Here is a 19,961-nt window from a genome sequence, read left to right as displayed (position 1 = left end):
GCAGCCTTCCCCAGCCTGGTGCCCTCCAAAAGCATTCGACTGCAACTCCCAGAATCCTGTCCAGGCTGTAATACAGGACTAAAGGCAGGGCTTTCCAGATGAGCTTAAATCTGGCATCTTTTAGAAATTAATCTGCTGCATACCACACCCCAGTGAGTTAGGTGCAGAATCCTGTCAGTAAATCCTATTTATTTATTTGAGACTTATAGCCTGCCCTGTCTCTAGGATGGGGGTGGCAACTTGTGGCCCTCCAGATGTTTTGTCCCACAACTCCTCAGCATTGGCTATGCTGGCTAGAGGTGATGGAAGTTGAAGGCCAAAATATCTAGACAAGTTGCCCACCTGTGCACTCTGATTATTTGGGGGGCAGGTTACAAGTGAATACCCCACACAAAATATCCACATCAAAAACCAGTCTTAATCCAGCAATTAAACAAACATATTTTTTGAAGTACACCAAAACCAATCCACATATCTCCTTAGATCCAGTAAAATATTAATTCTGGCAACCCAGGAAAGATCTTCCAACATTTCTAAGGTAGGTTCAGGGTTGGGCTTTGGTGAACAGGGGTAGTATGGGCAGGGGGCAGAATTCATTGGCGGTTGGCAGCAATGGTTTGACTTGAGTTTGAAGTGGTTATTAGGGGAGTTTAAAGTCCAATCAGAGCTCAAAGTATAGCTCTAAATCCTGCCTCCTTGCTCACTATGATGCAACAGGGAGATACCTCCTTGCAGGAGGTTGTGCAAAAGTATATCGCAACTCAAACAGCTGGAGGTACTTGCATTTTAGTGCAATACCAAGCATGATACATGCAGTTTATCTGCATTCCCATTTGTGCACATGCCACAGCATACAAGACATGACATCAGTCGGCAGTTTCCCACCCATTCAGAGATTACGCAGTGTCTTTATTTATTTTAATGCTCATCCATCTTTCCAGGTACTTTGTGCTCAAAATGGTTCATATCATGCTGATATCATGGTTCATATCATGATATCAAAATGGTTCATATCATGATCATATCATATCATGCTGCACTATAAAAATGGATATACCAAAACCTCAATATTAGGAGTAAAACAGATATAAATGTTTAAACAATAATGTATACATGTGCTATACTAACACCCCATTGAATGCACCCAAATAGGCCTACACATAACACACCAAGTGGAAGTCCCCCATGTAGCAGAAGCATCTCTCTGCCCTTTCACTCAAGAGTACATTCCTTTACACACACACGTGTACTTATCACTGTTCAGATCATAGCTATGCTATGTTCCACTCATCACTGTTCAAATCATACTTACGAGAACACATGAATGATTAATCTAAATACAGCTTAATTCTCCTGTATCCCCAAGCATGCTACACCAGCCTTCCTGAACCTGGTGCCGCCCAGATGTGTTAGACTGCAACTCCCATCATTCCCAGTTATGAGAGTTTCAGTCCAGCATACCTGGAGGGCACCAGGTTCAGGAAGGCTGATCTCCTGTATAAACATCTGGAACCCAGTGTCTTCCAGATGTTTTGGACTTCAACTTCCATCAGCCCCAGCCAGCATGGCCTATGAGGTCAAGAATTGGGGTTGGACTCAATGGTCTTATAGTCCCCTTCCAATCCTACTATTCTATGAACATTGGGAGTTATAGTCCCAAACATCTAGAGGGCACCAGATTAGGGAAGTATGAACTAAACAGATACCTTTGCATTTACATGGAAATGTACCATTCTATAAAAACAACATAATCGCCTGAGAAAGTATCCATGCTTGTACCCCTATGTTCTGAAACTGATTCTGTAGTACTGTTCAGTTGGAGTGTGTGATCCCAGTTGCATCTCATTTGCCAGCCCACCACAACCCCCCTAAATCTGGCTTTAGTTCTCTACTTGAAATATGCTTCCCCCCCGAAACACTGGATTTTCTGGAACATGAGATTTAATTACCCCCAAAACTTGATTTCTAAAAGAGTCTCCTCAATTTAAGTTTGTGGATCACTGTTACTGATAAGGTGACACAATTAATGCCTGTCAGCTATTCCTCAGTTCCCCTCAGCTGGTGACTGCAAGTTCCATTGATTCCTTTATCAGAGTTTATCCCAGATTGGGTGGCTGGGGTTCCAGCACCTTTTAACAGTTGTGTAGAAGGAATTTCGGAAGATGCAGCTTTCCTCACCCCTGCAGGATGAGCTGCACCTGCCAACATTCCCCCACTTGTATTAAAAGGGCAGGAGCTCCCATGCCGCCTTTGCATATGGTAACCCTACACAAACACCAATGCACCTGGCCCAAAGGGTCGACACTGGAGCAAGGGGCTCAGCCCTGTTTTCAGAGCTACTTTGGACAATGTCAAGTCATGATAAGTAGAGGGTCACTGAACATATGCAGAGTGTACTGCCCTCCCCTTTGAATAAGTGCAGCCTGCTCCTGGAGGGGTGGCAAGCTTTTGGAGAGCTGGCAGAGGACAGTCCTCTATTTGAAGGTGTCCACTATTTGATGGGCTGTCCAATCCAAGTCTGGTTTCAAGATACTGAACGATAAGAAGGGAGAGGCAGGGGAGGCCTTGAAATTGCCCCTCCACAGTTAGCAGCACCTGGACAGCAGGCTGAGCAAGCACTCAGGGCACCTAGTGAGCCCTCCTCCCTCTGGCGAGAGGCCTGGCATTTCTATTTAAATCATAGCTATTATTTCTGAATTTGCACCTATACATATAAGTTTACATATGCAAATGTTATGCAGATTGGTGTCCTCTTTTGTCCTCTTTCTTTATGATTCATTTTCTCTTTAAGGTTTCGGTGTAAGTGCCCCCTCCCCCCACACTAACTCCTACATGTTTGGGACTAGGGGAAAAGCTACCAGGCAGATTAGACCAGCCTTCTGCAACCTGATGCTGTCCAGAGAAGTTTTGGGCTACGACTCCCATCAGCCCCAGACAGCATGGCCAATGGTCAGGGAATGGAAGCTGTAGTCCAAAACATCTGGAAGACACCAGGTTGCCCCTACCCCTAGACTAGGAGAACAGCCATTTTGGTTGTGACTCAGGCCTAGTCTACACATGCAGCAGAATGGAGTGGTAGAATTCCAAGATGGTGGTAAAGTGTACTGTAGAATGTCAGGCTTCCAGCATGTTTGTGGGTCACAGTTTTTTATGCTCCTCAAAATTAAACGATAGACAAAAAGACCCTCCCTACAAGTAAAAAAAACCCCTTCCCTATAACGTCAGGGAGAAAGGTGCTAGCCTAGCCCACTTCCTGTTGTGCTAGTTTGTACTTCCAAGGTGTTTTCTTACATAGGGGGGCATTAAAAATGAGATACCCCTAGGGATGTCAGAGAATTTTGCCACGAATCTCGGGGAGGCCGAATGCCAGCGCATTCGGCCCCCCGAAATTGGTGGCGAAACGGTCTGCCCCCCACCCCCACCCCGTGACTGGACTTACCTTGGGCGAATCCTCCTGGCGGCGGCGGCGGCTCCAGCGGCGGTTTGGTGGCGGCGGCCGGTCTTCTGACCGGCTGCTGCCACCGCCATTTCCAGTAAAAAAACAACAACAAAAGTGATAGGCTACGTAAAGATTTACGTAGCCTATCACGGCTAGATTTTTAAAAAATACCGTGATAGGCTACATAAATGTTTACGTAGCCTATCACAGCTGAGTAAAAAACAAAACAAAACCCCACGTGTACGCAAATGGCGGCGCCCATGGGCGCCGCCATTTGCGTTCCTTATTTTGGCACGTCTAGTCTACGTAAACATTTACATAGACTACGGCGAAAATAAGGGGAACGCAAATAGCGTAGTGTCTACGCTATTTGTGTTCCCCTTATTTTTGCCGTAGTCTACATAAATGTTTACATAGACTAGACGTGCCAAAATAAGGAACGCGAATGGCGGCTCCCATGGGCGCCGCCATTTGTGTACACGCTTTTTTTTTTTTTTACTCAGCCATGATAGACTACGTAAACATTTACGTAGCCTATCACGGCTGACTGCAGGGACACAAACAGCAGCGGCTGCGGCTACGGCCACCGCCATTTGCGGGCCCGGCCGGCCAGTATTCGGGGGTGGAGGGACGGAGCGCCTCCCCCCCCGGGCAGAATTTCGGCGGGAGGGACGGAGCGCCTCCCCCCCACCGCGAATCAAATTTCGTTAAAGGTAAGTGACTTTCGTACATCCCTAGATACCCCACCTGCAGTCTGAAGTGATAAGCTTCATTCTGCCACCTCAGCAGAAGGAGCTAACCCTACCATTAGGCACAGTGAGGCAACTGCTTTAGGTGGCAGATGCTGGGAGGCAGCAGCAACGTGTTGGAGGAGAGAGCTGTGTGTGAAACAGCCTGCACTGCGCTCCCTAAGCTAGCCTGCTGTCTTTAGGGGGAGCATGCAGCACTATTGCCAGTCTTGAAGGAAAATTCAACTGCCAATCCAGGCAGTTTTTGTACATGGGATGGGAAGGGGCGCCATCTTGTCCTTTGCCTCAAGCAGCAAAATGTCTGGGGCCAGCCTGCACCTTAGGAATCTACCATCTCAATCTACCATCTCATTCTGCAGGGCTTCGGCGGGATCTGCCCATACAAAAGAATGGTGGTGGAATGTCTGAGGTAGCAGCGTGGGTTGCACCACCACTGCAGCTGAGAGATATTCTTTTGAGTGCTCCTCCATGTAAAAACTCCCTGCAAGTAGTAAATGATATACATAAGGGAGAAAGGTTCTAGCCTAGCCCTTCCTCTCCTGTGCTTGACTTCTACTTACAAGGAGGCTTGCTTTTTTTAAAATGCAGGAGAGTGTTCAGATGTGTTTCCCCATTGCAGTGTGAAGAAGTTCCGTCTATTCTACCACCTCAGCATTCTACCATCTCATTCTGATGTACATGTACACCCAGTAAGTGCTGCAGCAGATGCAGGCATCCAGGTAAAAGCAAAACGCTGGGTCTCCTCTGCCGCTCCTTCCATCCCTCCTTTGGTAACATCTAGGGCAGGGGTGCACAACCAGGTGGAGTGGGGGAGAAAAATGCTGTTCTGGCTCTATTAGCAGCACCGGGACAGTGATCTCACTGGGGATGGGAGAGATGAAAAACTCTTCATTAGGTGCCGTTTGTGAGGGCAGGAGAACTCGGCACACAGCAGTGATGTCAGGTCATGCATTTTATATTGTCAGGTGTTATTGGTAGAAGGGAAAAATGAGGCACAGAGCTGCTGTTTTTGGCAGCTGCCTGTAACATAGTTCCAACCAAAACACACTGGGATATTTTTTCACACGGTCAGCGTTCCTCCCCAACACACACATGCACATCATGTGCACTAGTTTCTTGTTTAAAGTGCACATTCCACCATCCACCATGTGACTGTTTTCTCAAAGCTCTACACTTCTGGTGTGAGGATATTTTACGTTTGCCCTGTCACTGGAAATGCAGGAGTATGTGGATGGTAAAATGAATTTCCTCTAGATATTGCATCTATTCCTACTGCAATTTCTCTGGGGAAATGGGATATTGCTTGTGATATCACTAATGATAGCTGCAGAAGTCGTCGCACTCCCTGCATGCTGTGACTGCCCCATTTTGTGATCCACTCTGTCTGAGAAATTAGAAATATTTTTCCAGTCTGAATAATAAGAGCTGGGCTATTCCTTGTTTGTCCAGCAGGGGGCACTGATATATTCATATTCTCTCTCACCTCCCCCCCTATCCCTCCGTTTTTGTTTTCCAAGATTACGTTCACTCTAGAATCCTTTTTAGCATGCAATAACTGCACAGTATATAGTCATGGTACTGGGTGGGGGAGGGGGGAAGTCTTCACAAATTGTGGCACGTATATCCCACACTGCAATGGTCATAAGAGCCAAATAGGACTGTCGACTGACCAGAAAAGTAGTTTGCTTAGCTCTTGTGCCTGTAAAACCAGCTGGATGTTGTAAGAAATCAGCAGGTGAAGTTTTTCAGGGCATGGAGATAAGTGTTAGAATCTGCTAATTTCTGCATAGGAGCAGGGGCTGGTTGAAAAGTTGGCAACCTTAAAGCCAAGATCTTGTGAGAATCATAGAGATAGAAGTAGATATGTTGCCTGGTGCCTGTTTTCTATTCAAGCCCATGAACACCAACTCTAGGGTGGTTCTTTTTTTTTTAGGTCACCTGGCCTCTTCAGCTCCCCCCACCCCAAGTTTATCTGTTGTCCCATTGCCTGTCCTGGACCTTTAAAACTGGGCACATGGCAAGGCTATCCAGATTGCATGACCCTTTTCAGCAGGGGAAACCATAGGGCAGGGGGTCTATGCTGGGTGCATGCATCCCCTCTCTCCTGACCCTAAAGCAGTGGTGGCACCACAAAAAGAAATATTGCGTGGGGAGAGCACAGAAGTGTCAAAGTGCATTCCTGTAGCGCAGTGAACTTTGTGTCCCATGATAGATTTCTGAGAGAGAGATGATGATATATTTCACATTAATGCTCCCATCCTAACCATATTTTTTCCCTTTGAAGCATGTCCTATTGTTTTTGGTGGAGTAAAACATTATCTTCCCTACCCTAGTTCTGTCAGGGATCTGCTCATATATATCTATATCTATATATCTATTTCTATATCTATATTCATATATATGAATGATAATAAAGAAAAAGCACTCTGAGAAAAGTGTCTTTTCTTCAAGTAACCAGAGGGGTCCAGCAGTGGTGTGAAATGGGAAGTTACTTGTCGGGGGGAGGGAGATGCTTGCTCCCCTTCTAGTGCCACCTATGTCACAAAAATCATGGGAAAAACATTTTTGGCGGTGTGGCAGGTGCTGCCTGTACACGCATGCACACACACACTGTCCCAAGCAGGCTGCAAAAGTCAGTTACATTGAATCCCTGGTGGGACATCATACATGACCATATGGTGGATCATGTGTTGTGCAGGCTGAAAATAACCAATGTCCAATTATCCATCCATCCATCCATCCATCCATCCATACACACACACAACTTTCAGTGGAGTTCTGCTGCTACGATGCACTGCAGTCCTCACTGTTAAAATCCAGTTACACATTTGCAGCATGCTGGACATTTGGGGGAGATGGTGCCAACTAGCTTCACTGTAAGCGCTGTGGCAGGAGCTGCCCTCCTGCAGGTTCCCATACGACTGGGCTGCCTGATTGGAAGTGAGCTCCGTTGAAACGAGCAAGTCTTGCTTGCTTGCGGTAAAACTAGGCTGTGCAAAGGGTTTGCATTATGGGGCCTCTGCAGCCTCGTAATTGGCTGTGCTGGCTGAGGATTGTGGGAGTTGTAGTCCAATGCATCTGGAGGGCACCAGGTTGGGGAAAGCAGGAATTGAGCCACCAGAGAGTGCTCCTACAGCTACAGATACAACCTACCTGCAGCCTTAGGCTGGAGTTCAAAGAAGAAACAACAACAGCATTACTTTGGTAATTCCTCCTCAAAGCCCTTCGAAGTCTTTTTCAGCAGGGAGGGGGCCATGGCTCAGTGGCAGAGCACACACTTTGCATGCAGAAAGTCCCAGGTTCAATCCTCAGAATCTCCAGATAGGGCTCAGAAACAATCCTGCCTGAAACTTCAGAGAGCTGCTGCCAGTCAGTGTCGACAATACTAGGTTAGGTGGACCAAGGGTCTGACTCAGCATAAGGCAGCTTCCTGTGTTCCTATGTTCCCACATGTTGTAACCAAACTATGGCTTGGCCATCATGAATGGGATTTATGCTTGTGCACATCCTCCTCCCCCTCCACTCCCCTTGCCTCTCTTCTTGTGTGATTCAAATCAATTTGTTTTTTCACTGTCTGTCCCCTGGTAACTGTACAGTTTGCTATGACATCCAAATTGGCAGGGCCGGTGTCAATGGTAGGCATGGCTGGGCACCTGCTGAGGGCCCATACCCCAGCAGGGGCCCACTGACAAGATCCCCCTGAAGTTGCTCCTCCTCTTTGCCATTGCAACCTGCTTGTTCACCTGCCTTTTGCTCTAGCTCAAACAGCGGTGGTGGCTGAGAAGGAGGTGCGATAGATGCCACTGCCTGCTTGCTCACTGCCTCTCTGCAATGGTTGCAATCATGAGGAAAGAGCTGAGGAGCAGCTGGTGACCATGGCTGTGAGAAGGTAGGTTTTTCCTGAAAACCAGAATTGGAAACCATGGTTTGAAAGCTGGGGTTTCTAGTTCTGGTTTGGAGGCAGCCTGTTTATGGCAATCTCAATTTGCCTGGTTTGGATGTCATGGCCAATGGCAGCTATTGAGAAGTATGGGGGGGATCAGGGTCCGTGGAAGGAGAGTGCATAAGCACGGGCCTGTTCACAATGTTTGCCCGTGACATCTGAACTGGGCAAATCTTAGCAAATCCTTGCAACAGCCCTGCAATGTAGGCTAGTATTATGATCTCATAGATCACATTTCATAGAATCATAGGGCTGGAAGGGGCCTACAAGACCATAGAGTCCAACCCCCTGCTCAATGCAGGAAGCCTGATTCCCAGGTTGTCTCCCATCCAAGTACTATCCAGGGCTGACCCTGCTAGCTTCTGAGATCATACGAGATCGGGCGCATCCAGCCCTTTGCTCAAGTCTCCATATTTAAGATGGGAGGCTGAGGCTGAGACTATGGTGGCTGGACCAAGGTCACAAAGAGAGCTCATGGCTGTGGTGATATTTGAATTGGGGACTTTCCAGCTCACACCCCTACACTGCCATTCTATCTATACTTATGGGACAAAGCAGGCCTTACTTCCAAGTGGACACACACAAGAAGTGAATGGTTGCCACCAGGGTGGGCTCGAGACATTTTTCGGCCAGAGGCAAAGGACAAGATGGTGCCCCCGCTTCCACGTACAGAAGCTGACTGGACTTGCAGTTGAATCTGACTTCAACACTGGTGATGGGACGGTGTCTTCCGCTGCACCTGAGCACAGCAGGCTAGCTCAGGGTGTGCAGGACGAGCCCTGTGGCCCACACAACTCCAACAGAGGGGAATGGCTGTGGGACTCAGGAGAAACGGCTGAGGGTTTGCTGCTGCTGCTGCCGCCACCCGGCATCTGATTCCTGAAGCTGTAGCCTCACTCTGCCTAATGGTAGGTCTGGCACTGTTCACCACTATAAATTTGGACCAAGAGGAAGCTAGGGTGTTGCATATGCACCTATAGTTTATTTAGTAGGCCCTGTCTTCTGGAAGGTAAACTGCCCCAGTTTTGTCCCTACTAGAGCACCAGTGTGGTGTAATGGTTAGAGTGTGGGACTAAGAGTGGGAAGACCTGGGTTGGTCTCTACTAAGCCATAAAGCTCACTGGGTGACCTTGGGATGCTCACTTTATCTCAGCCTACTTCACAGGGTTGTCGTGAGGATAAAAATGTGTGCGTGTGTGTGGGAGAAACATGTGTGCCAATTCGCACTCCTTGGAGGAAAGATGGAATATAAATAAATACTTGAGGGGGTTGCCTTTTGGGAGAATAGCTAGTTAAAATGTGGTTAGTCTCAGTTGCTAGCATTATCATTCTTCAAGCTTCAGCTTCCTCTTCATGGTTTCTAGTTCTGCTTTTAATTTCATTGAAATCCCACTTTTTCTCCAAGGACCACGAAGTACATGGTTCTCACCCACCCTCCACACCATTTTAAATCTCTGCATGGGTAGGTGGATGTCAATTCTAGAGCACATGGAGGAAAAGGCCTGCATAATACACTGTGCAATACACAAGTCTCCCATTTTGCACACTGTAGCTGCTGAGATATATTTTCAACCATTGATAGCATATTGTAGGGCAAATAAGGGCACAATCCTATGCAGGTTTAGACAGACAAAAGTCCTACAACATGCTGGGAGCTGTAGGACTTTTCTCTGTCTAAATGTGCATAGGACTGTGTCCTCGGTTTGTTTTGTTTTAATATCTCTTTAACCAAAAGGAACAATCACCCTTTTTAATCAGTGAAAACCAGGCTATTGTGGGATAAAGGAATAAAACAGGAGAATTGTTGTTGTTGTTGTTGTTGTTCAGTCGTGTCCGACTCTTCGTGACCCCATGGACCATAGCACGCCAGGCCTTCCTGTCCTCCGCTCTCTCCCGAAGCATGCTCAAGTTCATGTTCATTGCATCGGTGATGCTATCTAGCCATCTCATCCTCTGCTGCCCCCTTCTCCTTTTGCTTTCCCAGCATCAGGGTCTTTTCCAGTGACTTTTCGCATTTGGTGGCCAAAATATTTGAGCTTCAGCTTCAGTATCTGTCCTTCCAATGAGCACTCATAGCCACGCAAAAATCCTTCAACCATGAGTAGTTGGGGGTGGGGGTGGCAGGTCATAAATTGATCCTGATTTTTAACTATGAAATATTGAAGGGTATGCAGATGTACAGTGCTGGTGGGTATGGTGGGATGAAGCCAAAGAAGGCAAAGGATAAGGGAGAGATGTCCACTCTCCCTACATCAGCCTTCTCCAACCTGGTGCCCTCCAGAGGTGTTGGACTACAACTCCCAGCACCCCCCAGCCAGCATGGTTGATTGGGAGATTCCGGGAGTTGTAGTCCAACACCTCTGGAGGTCACCAGATTTGGGAAAGTTGCTCTGCAAGCTTGAGATTTCATGCATTGGGATTAGGAGGAAGGATTTTTTACTGTGTTGTAGGGTTGAAACTAGACATGCTCCTGCCATTTGTGCACTTTGCAATTATGTGAATGGCTTAAAAATGAATACCTAGTGAGGGAGATCAGACCCTTACTCTAGAGGTGTGTGCCTGCTATTACTTTAAATAAGCCATTCACATTGTTGCTAATTTCATGAAATTTGGCTCTTAAAGTTGTTGTGATTTAATGCTCAGCAAATTGAAGATTATCTACTTACTGAGGATGTTTTCTGTGTTCTCCGTAACGAGGGGGCCTTCAGGATCAGGGTCAGGCCTGGGCTCTAGGAAGTATTCGGAAGCAACACAGCTGCCTTTTTTCTGACCTGCAGAAGGAGAAGACACATCACGTTTGCACAATGAAGGCAGTCAAGAAAGGACTGGGAAAGAACAAGGTAGCTTCTGGGAAGGGGGTGAAAGATTAGTACATGCAGTGGCGCTATCAGGACTTTGGGGCAGATGTCCAGCAGAATGAGAAGCAGGGTCCCTGAATGCAGCAGGACTGATGTACAATGTTCTGAAGTAAGGAAAGTAATGTGCATTACTATCTAAAGAGCCCCCCCCCCCCGATCATTAAGTCCCAGGTCTAAAATTACCTAACTGCACCACTGCATACAGGTCTGAAGGACAGAAACGCCTTTGTGCCATTGGTAGGAAGTGGGGGTAGGCACTGGCAAGATGCCTGGCCCTACCGCTAGAGAGGGGGAGGCAACTACCCCAGGAAGCACAAATTCGGAGCCCACACAGCTGCCCCCATCCTCCTGACCTGGTGCCTGCCCTGGTGGCAGCAATGCTGCCTTGCTGCTGGCCTGGGCTGGCTAGCTGCCTCAGCCTAGTTGCCATCTCCCGACCTGTCACAGACAGCACCGTTGGGAAAGGCCCGAGTGAAGAGGGCTCCCAGGCCACACATCCTAGCAGGCCTAGTGCTTGCACCTTCATTGCTCTGCTCACGTGACGCCACGCTGGCACTGCCACAGTGCAGCAGTGGTTTGAGCGGGCAGCAAGCAGGGACTTGGTGGAGCAGTGGGCAAGCAGCAGCAGCGAAATGTTACAGGACAGAGCCACGCAGCCGGCCTTGTGCCTCCCCAGCTAGTCTCAGGTGCACTGGAGGATGCTCTCCTGTCAGCAGTGTTGAGGCGAGATTCAACTGCCAGCCCGGTCAGCTTCTGTGCGTGGAATGGGGGAGGGCGCCATCTTGTCTTTCACCCCATGCAGCAAAATATCTTGGGCCAGTGCTGGGGGACTCAGAACTAGATAGAGAGGAAAGAGGGCATGGAGGCAGAAGTAATATAAGACCAAGGAGCAGAGGCAGAGCAACTGAGGGAAGGGGGCGTGTGTGGGGTGGAGGGGTGGGGAGTGTCAGAAGAAGTAGCTAACTAAGAAGCAGGGATCCATGGGTGGTGGAGATACAGGCCTGCAGAAAAGCAAAGCAAAGGCATTAGGGATTTGAGGGAAGGAAGGGCCAAGAAGCCAGGGAGGGGAAGAGCCTCACAAAGGGCCTAGGGGCCAAATAGACTGTGTGTTGTTGCATGGAAAGGAGCACAGAAGGGGGATTCAGAGGTGGGCAAGGGTCGCAGGTCAGGAAGGCCAAGTGTGTATATTGGGGTGAGTACTAAGATCATGGCATCTGGCCCCATCACTTCCTGGCATATAGAAGGGGAAGAAATGGAAGCAGTGACAGATTTTACTTTCTTGGGCTCCAAGATCACTGCAGACGGTGACTGTAGCCATGAAATTAAAAGACGCTTGCTCCTTGGGAGGAAAGCTATGGCCAACCTAGACAGCATAGTAAGAAGCAGAGACATCACCTTGCCGACAAAGGTCCGTCTAATCAAAGCTATGGTTTTCCCAGTAGTAATGTATGGCTGTGAGAGCTGGACTATAAGGAAGGCTGAGCGCCGAAGAATTGATGCTTTCGAACTGTGGTGCTGGAGAAGACTCTTACGAGTCCCCTGGACTGCAAGGAGGTCAAATCAGTCCATCCTAAAGGAAATCAACCCTGAGTCCTCATTGGAAGGACAGATACTGAAGCTGAAGCTCCAATATTTTGGCCACCTAATGCGAAGAGAAAACTCCCTGGAAAAGACCCTGATGCTGGGAAAGACTGAAGGAAAAAGGAGAAGGGGACGGCAGAGGATGAGATGGCTAGATAGCATCACCGATGCAATGAATATGAACTTGAGCAAGCTCTGGGACAGAGCGCAGGACAGGAAGGCCTGGCGTGCTATGGTCCATGGGGTCACGAAGAGTCGGACACGACTGAACAACTGAACAACAACAACAGATGAGAGATGAATTGAACATTATCATTGGAACTATTTATTTTATTTACAATGATTTTCAGGCCGCCTTTAATTAATTATTACATTTTATAATAAATGTAATACTAAATCTGAGGTAGGTTAGTATGAGAGTCAGCGACTGGCCCAAAGTCACCCAGTGAGCTTCATGGCCAAGTAGGGACTAGAACCCAGATCTCCCGAGTCCCAGTCCAAAACTCAAACCACTACACCACACTGGCTGTCTTTAAGGGTAAGACCCATTCTAAAAAGCTAACCAGACAAGGCTTGGGATACAAGTCTCTAGTGGCTTTAAATGAAAGGAAGATGCATTTCTATGAAGTATTCAGCTGAACCTCGTCATTTTAAAGGCAGGTTCTAAACCTGCCAAGTCTTTTTCATTTGGGGGTGTGCGCTACCAGTATGAATGTTGCTCTACCTTTCCAACCTTTTTGGAGATTCAGCTGGCAGTTGAATCTCAAATGTTTATTTCATCCTTGACAGTTCCTGAATGGGGGCTGTTTGAAGAACCTTTTTGAGAGGTGACCTGCTGGATTGCACCAGATCTCCTCCGAAGAGCTCTGCTTCTCTGAAACTCAGTTATAACCAGCAACTCCAGCTTTGCAAGAGTTCAAATGTAACTATACGTAGACTGGCATTTACAAATAGAGCAAAGCTCAGATATGTTCTTTAGCCTCAATGCATGACTTTGTCCATCCCCTCTAGCTGCCAGCATCTGTGAAATTATTGGAAAGCCTGAATTATGGAAGCAGAGGAAATTATGCAAGACTAATAAAGCAGACTAGATCTGGACTAGTGTTGTGGTCAGATCGTTGATTTCACAGTCTGTTTCGGAGTCTCCCAACCTAAGAGGAAGCAGTCCTGGAGGGGAATCTTGCCTTTCCAAAGCCCTTACCGGCAAAGAAGCAGACCCTCCAGAGGCCAGCATGGAGCGCCATAACTATCTCGGTGGTCTGGTTCTGCGGAAACACAATCCCTTCTTCCATGAACAGCCAGTAGTCTGTACTGACGGCAATGCCCACCAGGAGCAGCCCGCACGCTCCAAAAACACTAGACAGCAGGGTCAGGGCACGGCTACTGCAGTTACTCATCCTAGGTGACAGGGGGAGCCACTGGCCAAATGCAGCGCAAGGACCTAGAGAAGGAATAAACAACAGTCAGCCAGAGAATTCAGAGGTTCACAACAGTTACCCCTCCTAGAGACCACAATAACTTTAACCTTGGGCTGGGCTTGGTTATCACAAGAAATAAGAGTGTCCCCTAGACTATGCCCACTGGAGCTGCCTGTAGCAGGGGAAATACTAGTAATAACACACAATCTACGTAGCTTGCCTGCCATTGCTGGGGTTAACAATTCTCCCCAGTCAAACCTATTGATTCTGAGAGACCCGAAGAGATGCGGACTTCCAGATTCTTCTGCTTTCGCTTCAAGGCCTTTATGCTCACCAAGAGAACCTAGGAGTATTGGTTCTAAGCACCACCCTTATTCACTAAAGCCTCCCAAAGAACCCAAGGGTCCTGGGACCTAGAACTCCCACCCTCTGAGGGTGATTTTTTGGAGGGCGTGTCACAGTGTTGGGCAGCAGACGTTCAGCCCATCTCTCCCCAGTAGCGACCCCCTCAAATGCTCCCCCCTGCACATGCTGCAATAAGACTTTAAAAAGTCCCCATCAGCATGAATGGAGAGTTTTTAAAAGGCTCCTTGCTGCATGGGAAGGAGGAGGGGAAATCCCTTATTTCCAGTAACTGAGTGGAGATCAGGGCAGCCGGGAAGCTGGTGGGCTGGAGGGGACCTCCTGTGACTTTACATTTCCTCTCCACATGATGAACCTGAGAGATCTCTTGGGGACCATCTCCGAATAGACAGGTTTTTTCCCTGTCTTTCTGATATGGAACTCTTGGAGAGCTGCCCTGCAATCCCAGAGCACTGGAGAGGGTTCTTTCTGGGATATGTTCTAGGCTAAAGTGTTCTCTCAGTTTTCACAGGTCTCCTGGGCTTAGCATTGCAAGAAACAAGAGTGCGCCCTAAAATAAAGCTGCATATGGCAGGGAAATACTAGTAATGGCACACAATCGGTCCTTTGGGCAAACATTAGTGGTGTCAACCACGAACTCCCAAAATGCTTCTGGGGAACCTCAACATTCCTAGAAATACAGTTCAGAAATTCTTCTCCTAGGAGCAATTCCGCAACCATTCCAGCTGTGAGAGTGGCCATTTTAATTTCTCACAGGAGAGGTGCAATGCTGGGCATTCTGGGAAATGTAAATGATAGCTAGCAGACCCAGCTGCCTGATGCTTATTGGAGGATCTTTTTTTTTTTTTTTAAGGGGAGCACAGGTGGTGAGCTCGGCCAGAAAGTAGGTGCCTGGCAACTGTCTCCAAAGGACAATTTTGAGGTAATTATTTTGCTAAATTTTCTTCTGCAACTTCCTGGTGGCTTTCCCACTCTAAGCAGCTACGTGCACAAAGCCCAAAAACAATCCAGGAGTCATATGTTCAACCAAGCAATATACATTATCGAAATATATATGAGGAAGGGCTGAGGCTCAGTGGCAGAACGTATGCTTTGTACGCAGAAAGTCCCAGGTTCAAATAGCTCATCACAGTCATCAACATGAATACTGCAGACTCATATTCGTTTCTTGCTAGGGTGGCCATCATCAAAAAAGGGGAAATGCATCACCAAAAAGGAGGACAAAAGAGGACACTGATCTGCATAACATTTGTGTATGCAAACTGATCTGTATAGGTGCAAATTCAGAAATAATAACTAGTATTTAAATAGTTAATTATTTAATTGCTTACAAGAAATACAAGACAGCTCATCATAGTGGAGAAGACTGAGTAGGTGGCCTGGGTGGCTGTTCAGACTGCTGTCTAGATGCTGCTAACTGTTGACGGGCAACTTCAAGTCCTCCCCTGCCTCTCCCTTTTTTTTATGGTTCTTTATCTTTAAACCAGACTTGGACTGGACAGCCCTCCAAATAGAGGACACCTTCAAACAGAGGACTGTCCTCTGCCAGCTCTCCCAAACAGAGGCCTGCCCTCTGTAAAATAGGACACCTGGTTCATGCTTGTTCCAACCATAAAAACGGTCCTATTCATAAACAGCTAATATTGACCAAGATGAATACAGAGATAAAGACACATTGTTGAATTTAAATGCTCTGTATAAAGCTGATTCCAGCACACCCCCAAACGATCCCATACAGTGCAGGAAAGGTTTGGTGGGATCCTTGGCACCACTTTCCAGCGTGGTGGGGGGAGGCGGGTTCCTTTCCCTTGCCAGTATCAGGTGAGCACAGCAGCAGCAGCAAAAAAGAGAGCCAATGTAGCTGGCAAGCAGCGCTGCTGGTGCCTGCCATTTTAATTTCCCCATAATGCCTCTGGGGCCCTGGTGTGGCATTGCTCCAGAGGTTATAATGGTTGGCACCAGCCACAGCTATGTGGGCTCCAAATGGGCTAAGGATCACTTCAGAGAACTGCTGATGGCCCAAGTATTTATTGCTGACATTTTGGGTTGGTGGCAGACCTGGCAGTGGGCCCTCCTGAGGGCTTGGCCCGTCAGCAACTGCCAACAGTGCTGACCCCTGACACGATACATGTGCAGCAGAATCCTATGCACATTTACTCAGAAATAAGTCCCACTGTAGTCAGTGGGGTTTCCCTCCAGATATGTGTGCATAGAATGGCCGCCCTGGATGCACCCCATCACAAAATTTGTATAATTTAATTTGTCTCCATTGTGGAATGTTAAGCTTAATCCAGCAAAAACAGGAGAGTAGGGCTGGCCCTCCCATGAGCCAGGATGAAGCCCCTGCCTCAGGCAATGGTGTGAGAGGAGTGGCAAATTGCACTGCTCCCCATCATCCCTGCCAGGAGGGCCTGCCTCTGCCTCCAGCAGGTGCTCTTGAGAGCCCTGCCAACTGCTCTCCTGCTGTGTTATTTGCCACAGTGAGAGAACAGCCAGTGGGGCTCTCCAAAACACCCACCCTCTGGGGAGCCATGTCAGCTGAGGAAGAGGCCAGCGCACCTCTTCAGGAAGCCAGCCGGGCCAAAATGCCTGGCTATGAGTGGTCCTTCCAGGCATTCCTCAGAGCCAGGCATTCTGGGAGGGGTGTCCCATCCCTGGCTCTGAGGAAGGATCCCCTCAGAGCAAGGCATTTTGGCCTGGCTGGCTCTTTGAAGAGCTGCGCCAGCTGCTTTCTCTGGCCATGTGGCTTTCAGTGGTAAAGGTAAAGGGGGTGCAACATAGTAAAGGAAAGGGCCCAGGGTGTGTGACATGGTAAAGGGAAGGGGATGGGGCAGAATACAGAGGCAAGAAGGAGGTGAAGGAAGGGGAAGAGCTTGTGCTGGGGCTGCAGGAGAGAATCTGTACTGTAATATACAAAGGGATTTCGTGTTGAAGCTTCTGGTAGCCATTAACTGAGCTGCTCTTATGTCACATAGGGTTCAGGCAAGCATATAGGGCTTTGGCTGCCATTGGCTGTTCTGCTTTGATCCTACAGAGCAGGCTTCCCCCAAACTGGTGCCCTCGGGGTGTGTTGGACTGCAACTCCCATAATACCACAGCCATGGTGGCTGGGAATTATGGGAGTTGCAGCCCAGCACATCTGGGGAGTATCAGGTTGGAGGAAGGCTTCTACAGAGGATTAATGAGGTCAGAAGGGCCTAAAGAAGTGGGGTTGGGGTTGGGGGAGAAGGCAAAGATGAAGCCAGGGCCAGGAAGCAGGAGCCCAAGAGAGCAGCTGGTGAAGGGAATCAGTGGGTGGGCTGGGTTGAACTTATCCAATTTCAGAAGGAGAAGAAGAGAAGTCCAGAGGAGAAGCTGGGAGGAGGGGAGAGAGGAAAAAACACACACCAAAGCAGGGGAGGCTGGTGGCTCTGATGTCCGAGGGGCGGTGAATGTGCTCCAGGTTTCCGTCAGAACCAGTCAGAACTCACAAGGAGCTATCTGAAGTACACGAAGCACCTTGGATAGCTCCTTGAGAGTTCTGACTGGTTCTGACTAAAAAGCGGAGTGGATTTACCCCACCGACATCAGAGCCACCAGCCTCCACTGCGCCAAAGGACACTGGGTGTGCACAGAAAAGAGGTGCAGCCCATGACCAGGAGCTACAGAGCAGGAGGGAGGCTAACATTCACACATCAGTTTAAAATAACTAGCCAAATGTTTGGCTGCAGGCTTCTAGACCTTCACTAATCCTTCATAACCACAGTACCCCCATAATTGATCACCAGTGCCAGCTCCAGGTTTGGGGGGCCCTTTGACAAGGCCCCCTCAGTGGGTGCCCTCTCCTTGCCACTACCCCTGCTGCTTATTAAATTACCTTCTTCGCCTGGGCCCAATCCGCACAACCACCAGGGGGAGAGTGCAAGGCGAGTGGAGGAGGCTGCTCCATCTCCACACTCTTATTATTGCTGGCATGTCTGGGGAGGCCAGGTGAACGGGCAGCGACAGCGAGAAGCAGCACAGCAGCAGGGCCTGGAGGCTTTGGGGGTTGGCAGTCAGCCCTCTTCAGGGAGGGGGCCTCAGCTGTTGCCTGACTATGCCAACCCCTGATGCTGGCACCTGGGTGATCATGGGCTGCCAGAGGACTGTCCTCTATTTGAAAGCACCCTCTATTTGAAGGGCTGCCCTGTCCCATTCCAGCTTAATGATAAAAAAACATAAGAACCATTGCCCATCAACAGTTAGCACCTGAACAGCAGGCGGAACAGGTAGGCATGCATGTCACCTGGCCATAGGCTTTCACACCGTGGTGAGGTGTACTGTATTTCTATTTAAATTATAGCAATTAATTCTAAACTTATATCTAGACATATAAATTAGCACATGCAAATTATACACAAATCAGTGTCCTCTTTTGTCCTCTTTTTGAGTGACGCATGTCCTCTTTTTTGGCAATGCATAAGTGGCCACCCTAGCCCCAATCTACCCACTCCATGCAATGCATTCTTACAACTGAATATTGATCCACTCTCCCCCACCCCACTGAATACCGCTTGATGGTACTGGTCCTTATGGTGCACATTTTAGAAACACACTTGAAAAGAGCAGAGAGGAAAAGTTATGCATTCTGTTCTTCCTTTTTGCCGCTCTGCCCACCCAGCCTAAAGCCTCTGTGGCTAATTTAGTGCCAACCATCCTCAAATCCCAGACCCGTCAATGAGAGTCACATGAAAGAGAGACACATCTGGAGTGTGTGTGTGTGTGTGTGTGTGTATAAGAGAGAGAGAGAGAGAGATGCTTCAAGAACATGACTGCATCCCTCTCCGCCACAGATTCTGAATCCAACCTCCCTGAATTCAACCTCCTGAGCCCAACCTCCCTCACCCCTCTCCTCGTGCCTCCTTGCACACCACACACTTCTATCCCCACCCCCACCCCGCCATCAAGCCTTGGTCTCTTCAGTCACATGGTGATAGTTTTCTCCAAGATATGTTTGTGCTTTCAAAGTCCGGCATCATCCCCACTCACAATGAATTTTCAAGCACTTTTCCTCACTTGTGTCTCCAGGGGTTTCTATTTTTGCCCTCCTTGACTCCATCTGTGCCAAACGGAGCCCCCACCTCCGCAACCAAATTGAGTGTGTGTGCACGTGTATGTGTGTGTGCATGCATGTGTGTCAAGGATAGGAAAGTCATATCTGGGTTAGAAGAGAGGACGGGGGGGGGGCAGGGTGGAGACCAGACGGAGAGACAAAAGCTGAATTGCAGAGCCTATTAAAGGTCCCAGGGATAAAAGGGCCCTCCTCTAGTCCACTCTATTTGCCCTTCCTCTTGAATCACTTTCAATCCCCCCTGCCCTTCTCCCTGGGGAAAAGCATCCCATTCTGCCTGGCCAAGGCATTGTTTATAGTCCCTGGCGGTGACGTGTTACCCCTCACTCCTGGCTGAGACACTTTGATTTCTCCCATATGCGGTTGTTTTATTTTGGTTACAGAAGGCGGCACAATATGGTTACCCTACTCACACACATTCCCCCTTCCTGCTCTAGATCTGCGCGCACACGTGCATGCACACACACACACACACACAGTACAAGAGGGAAAGAGTATGTGCATGAGGAGGGATGGAAGGA

General features: G+C 48.4%; 1 protein-coding gene across 1 annotated transcript in view; it reads right to left on the bottom strand.

Annotated features, from left to right (window-relative positions):
• CACNG7 (calcium voltage-gated channel auxiliary subunit gamma 7) overlaps nt 1-19,961 on the bottom strand; it is a 38,715-nt gene that overhangs the window by 12,095 nt on the left and 6,659 nt on the right. Inside the window, exons 2-3 of the mRNA XM_084808464.1 lie at nt 13,772-14,011; nt 10,798-10,902 (exon numbers count right to left, since the gene is read on the bottom strand). Of these exons, the coding sequence (XP_084664590.1) occupies nt 10,798-10,902; nt 13,772-13,967 (301 nt within the window). The 5' untranslated portion in view covers nt 13,968-14,011. The remainder of the gene's footprint in view (nt 1-10,797; nt 10,903-13,771; nt 14,012-19,961) is intronic.

This window comes from Heloderma suspectum, chromosome 6 (assembly GCF_057233095.1).
Source record: "Heloderma suspectum isolate Gila_16-S chromosome 6, 16-S_ref, whole genome shotgun sequence".
NCBI lineage: Eukaryota > Metazoa > Chordata > Lepidosauria > Squamata > Helodermatidae > Heloderma > Heloderma suspectum.
The sequence above is the reverse complement of the archived record's forward strand: the minus strand, read 5'-3'. Positions and strand labels throughout refer to the sequence as shown.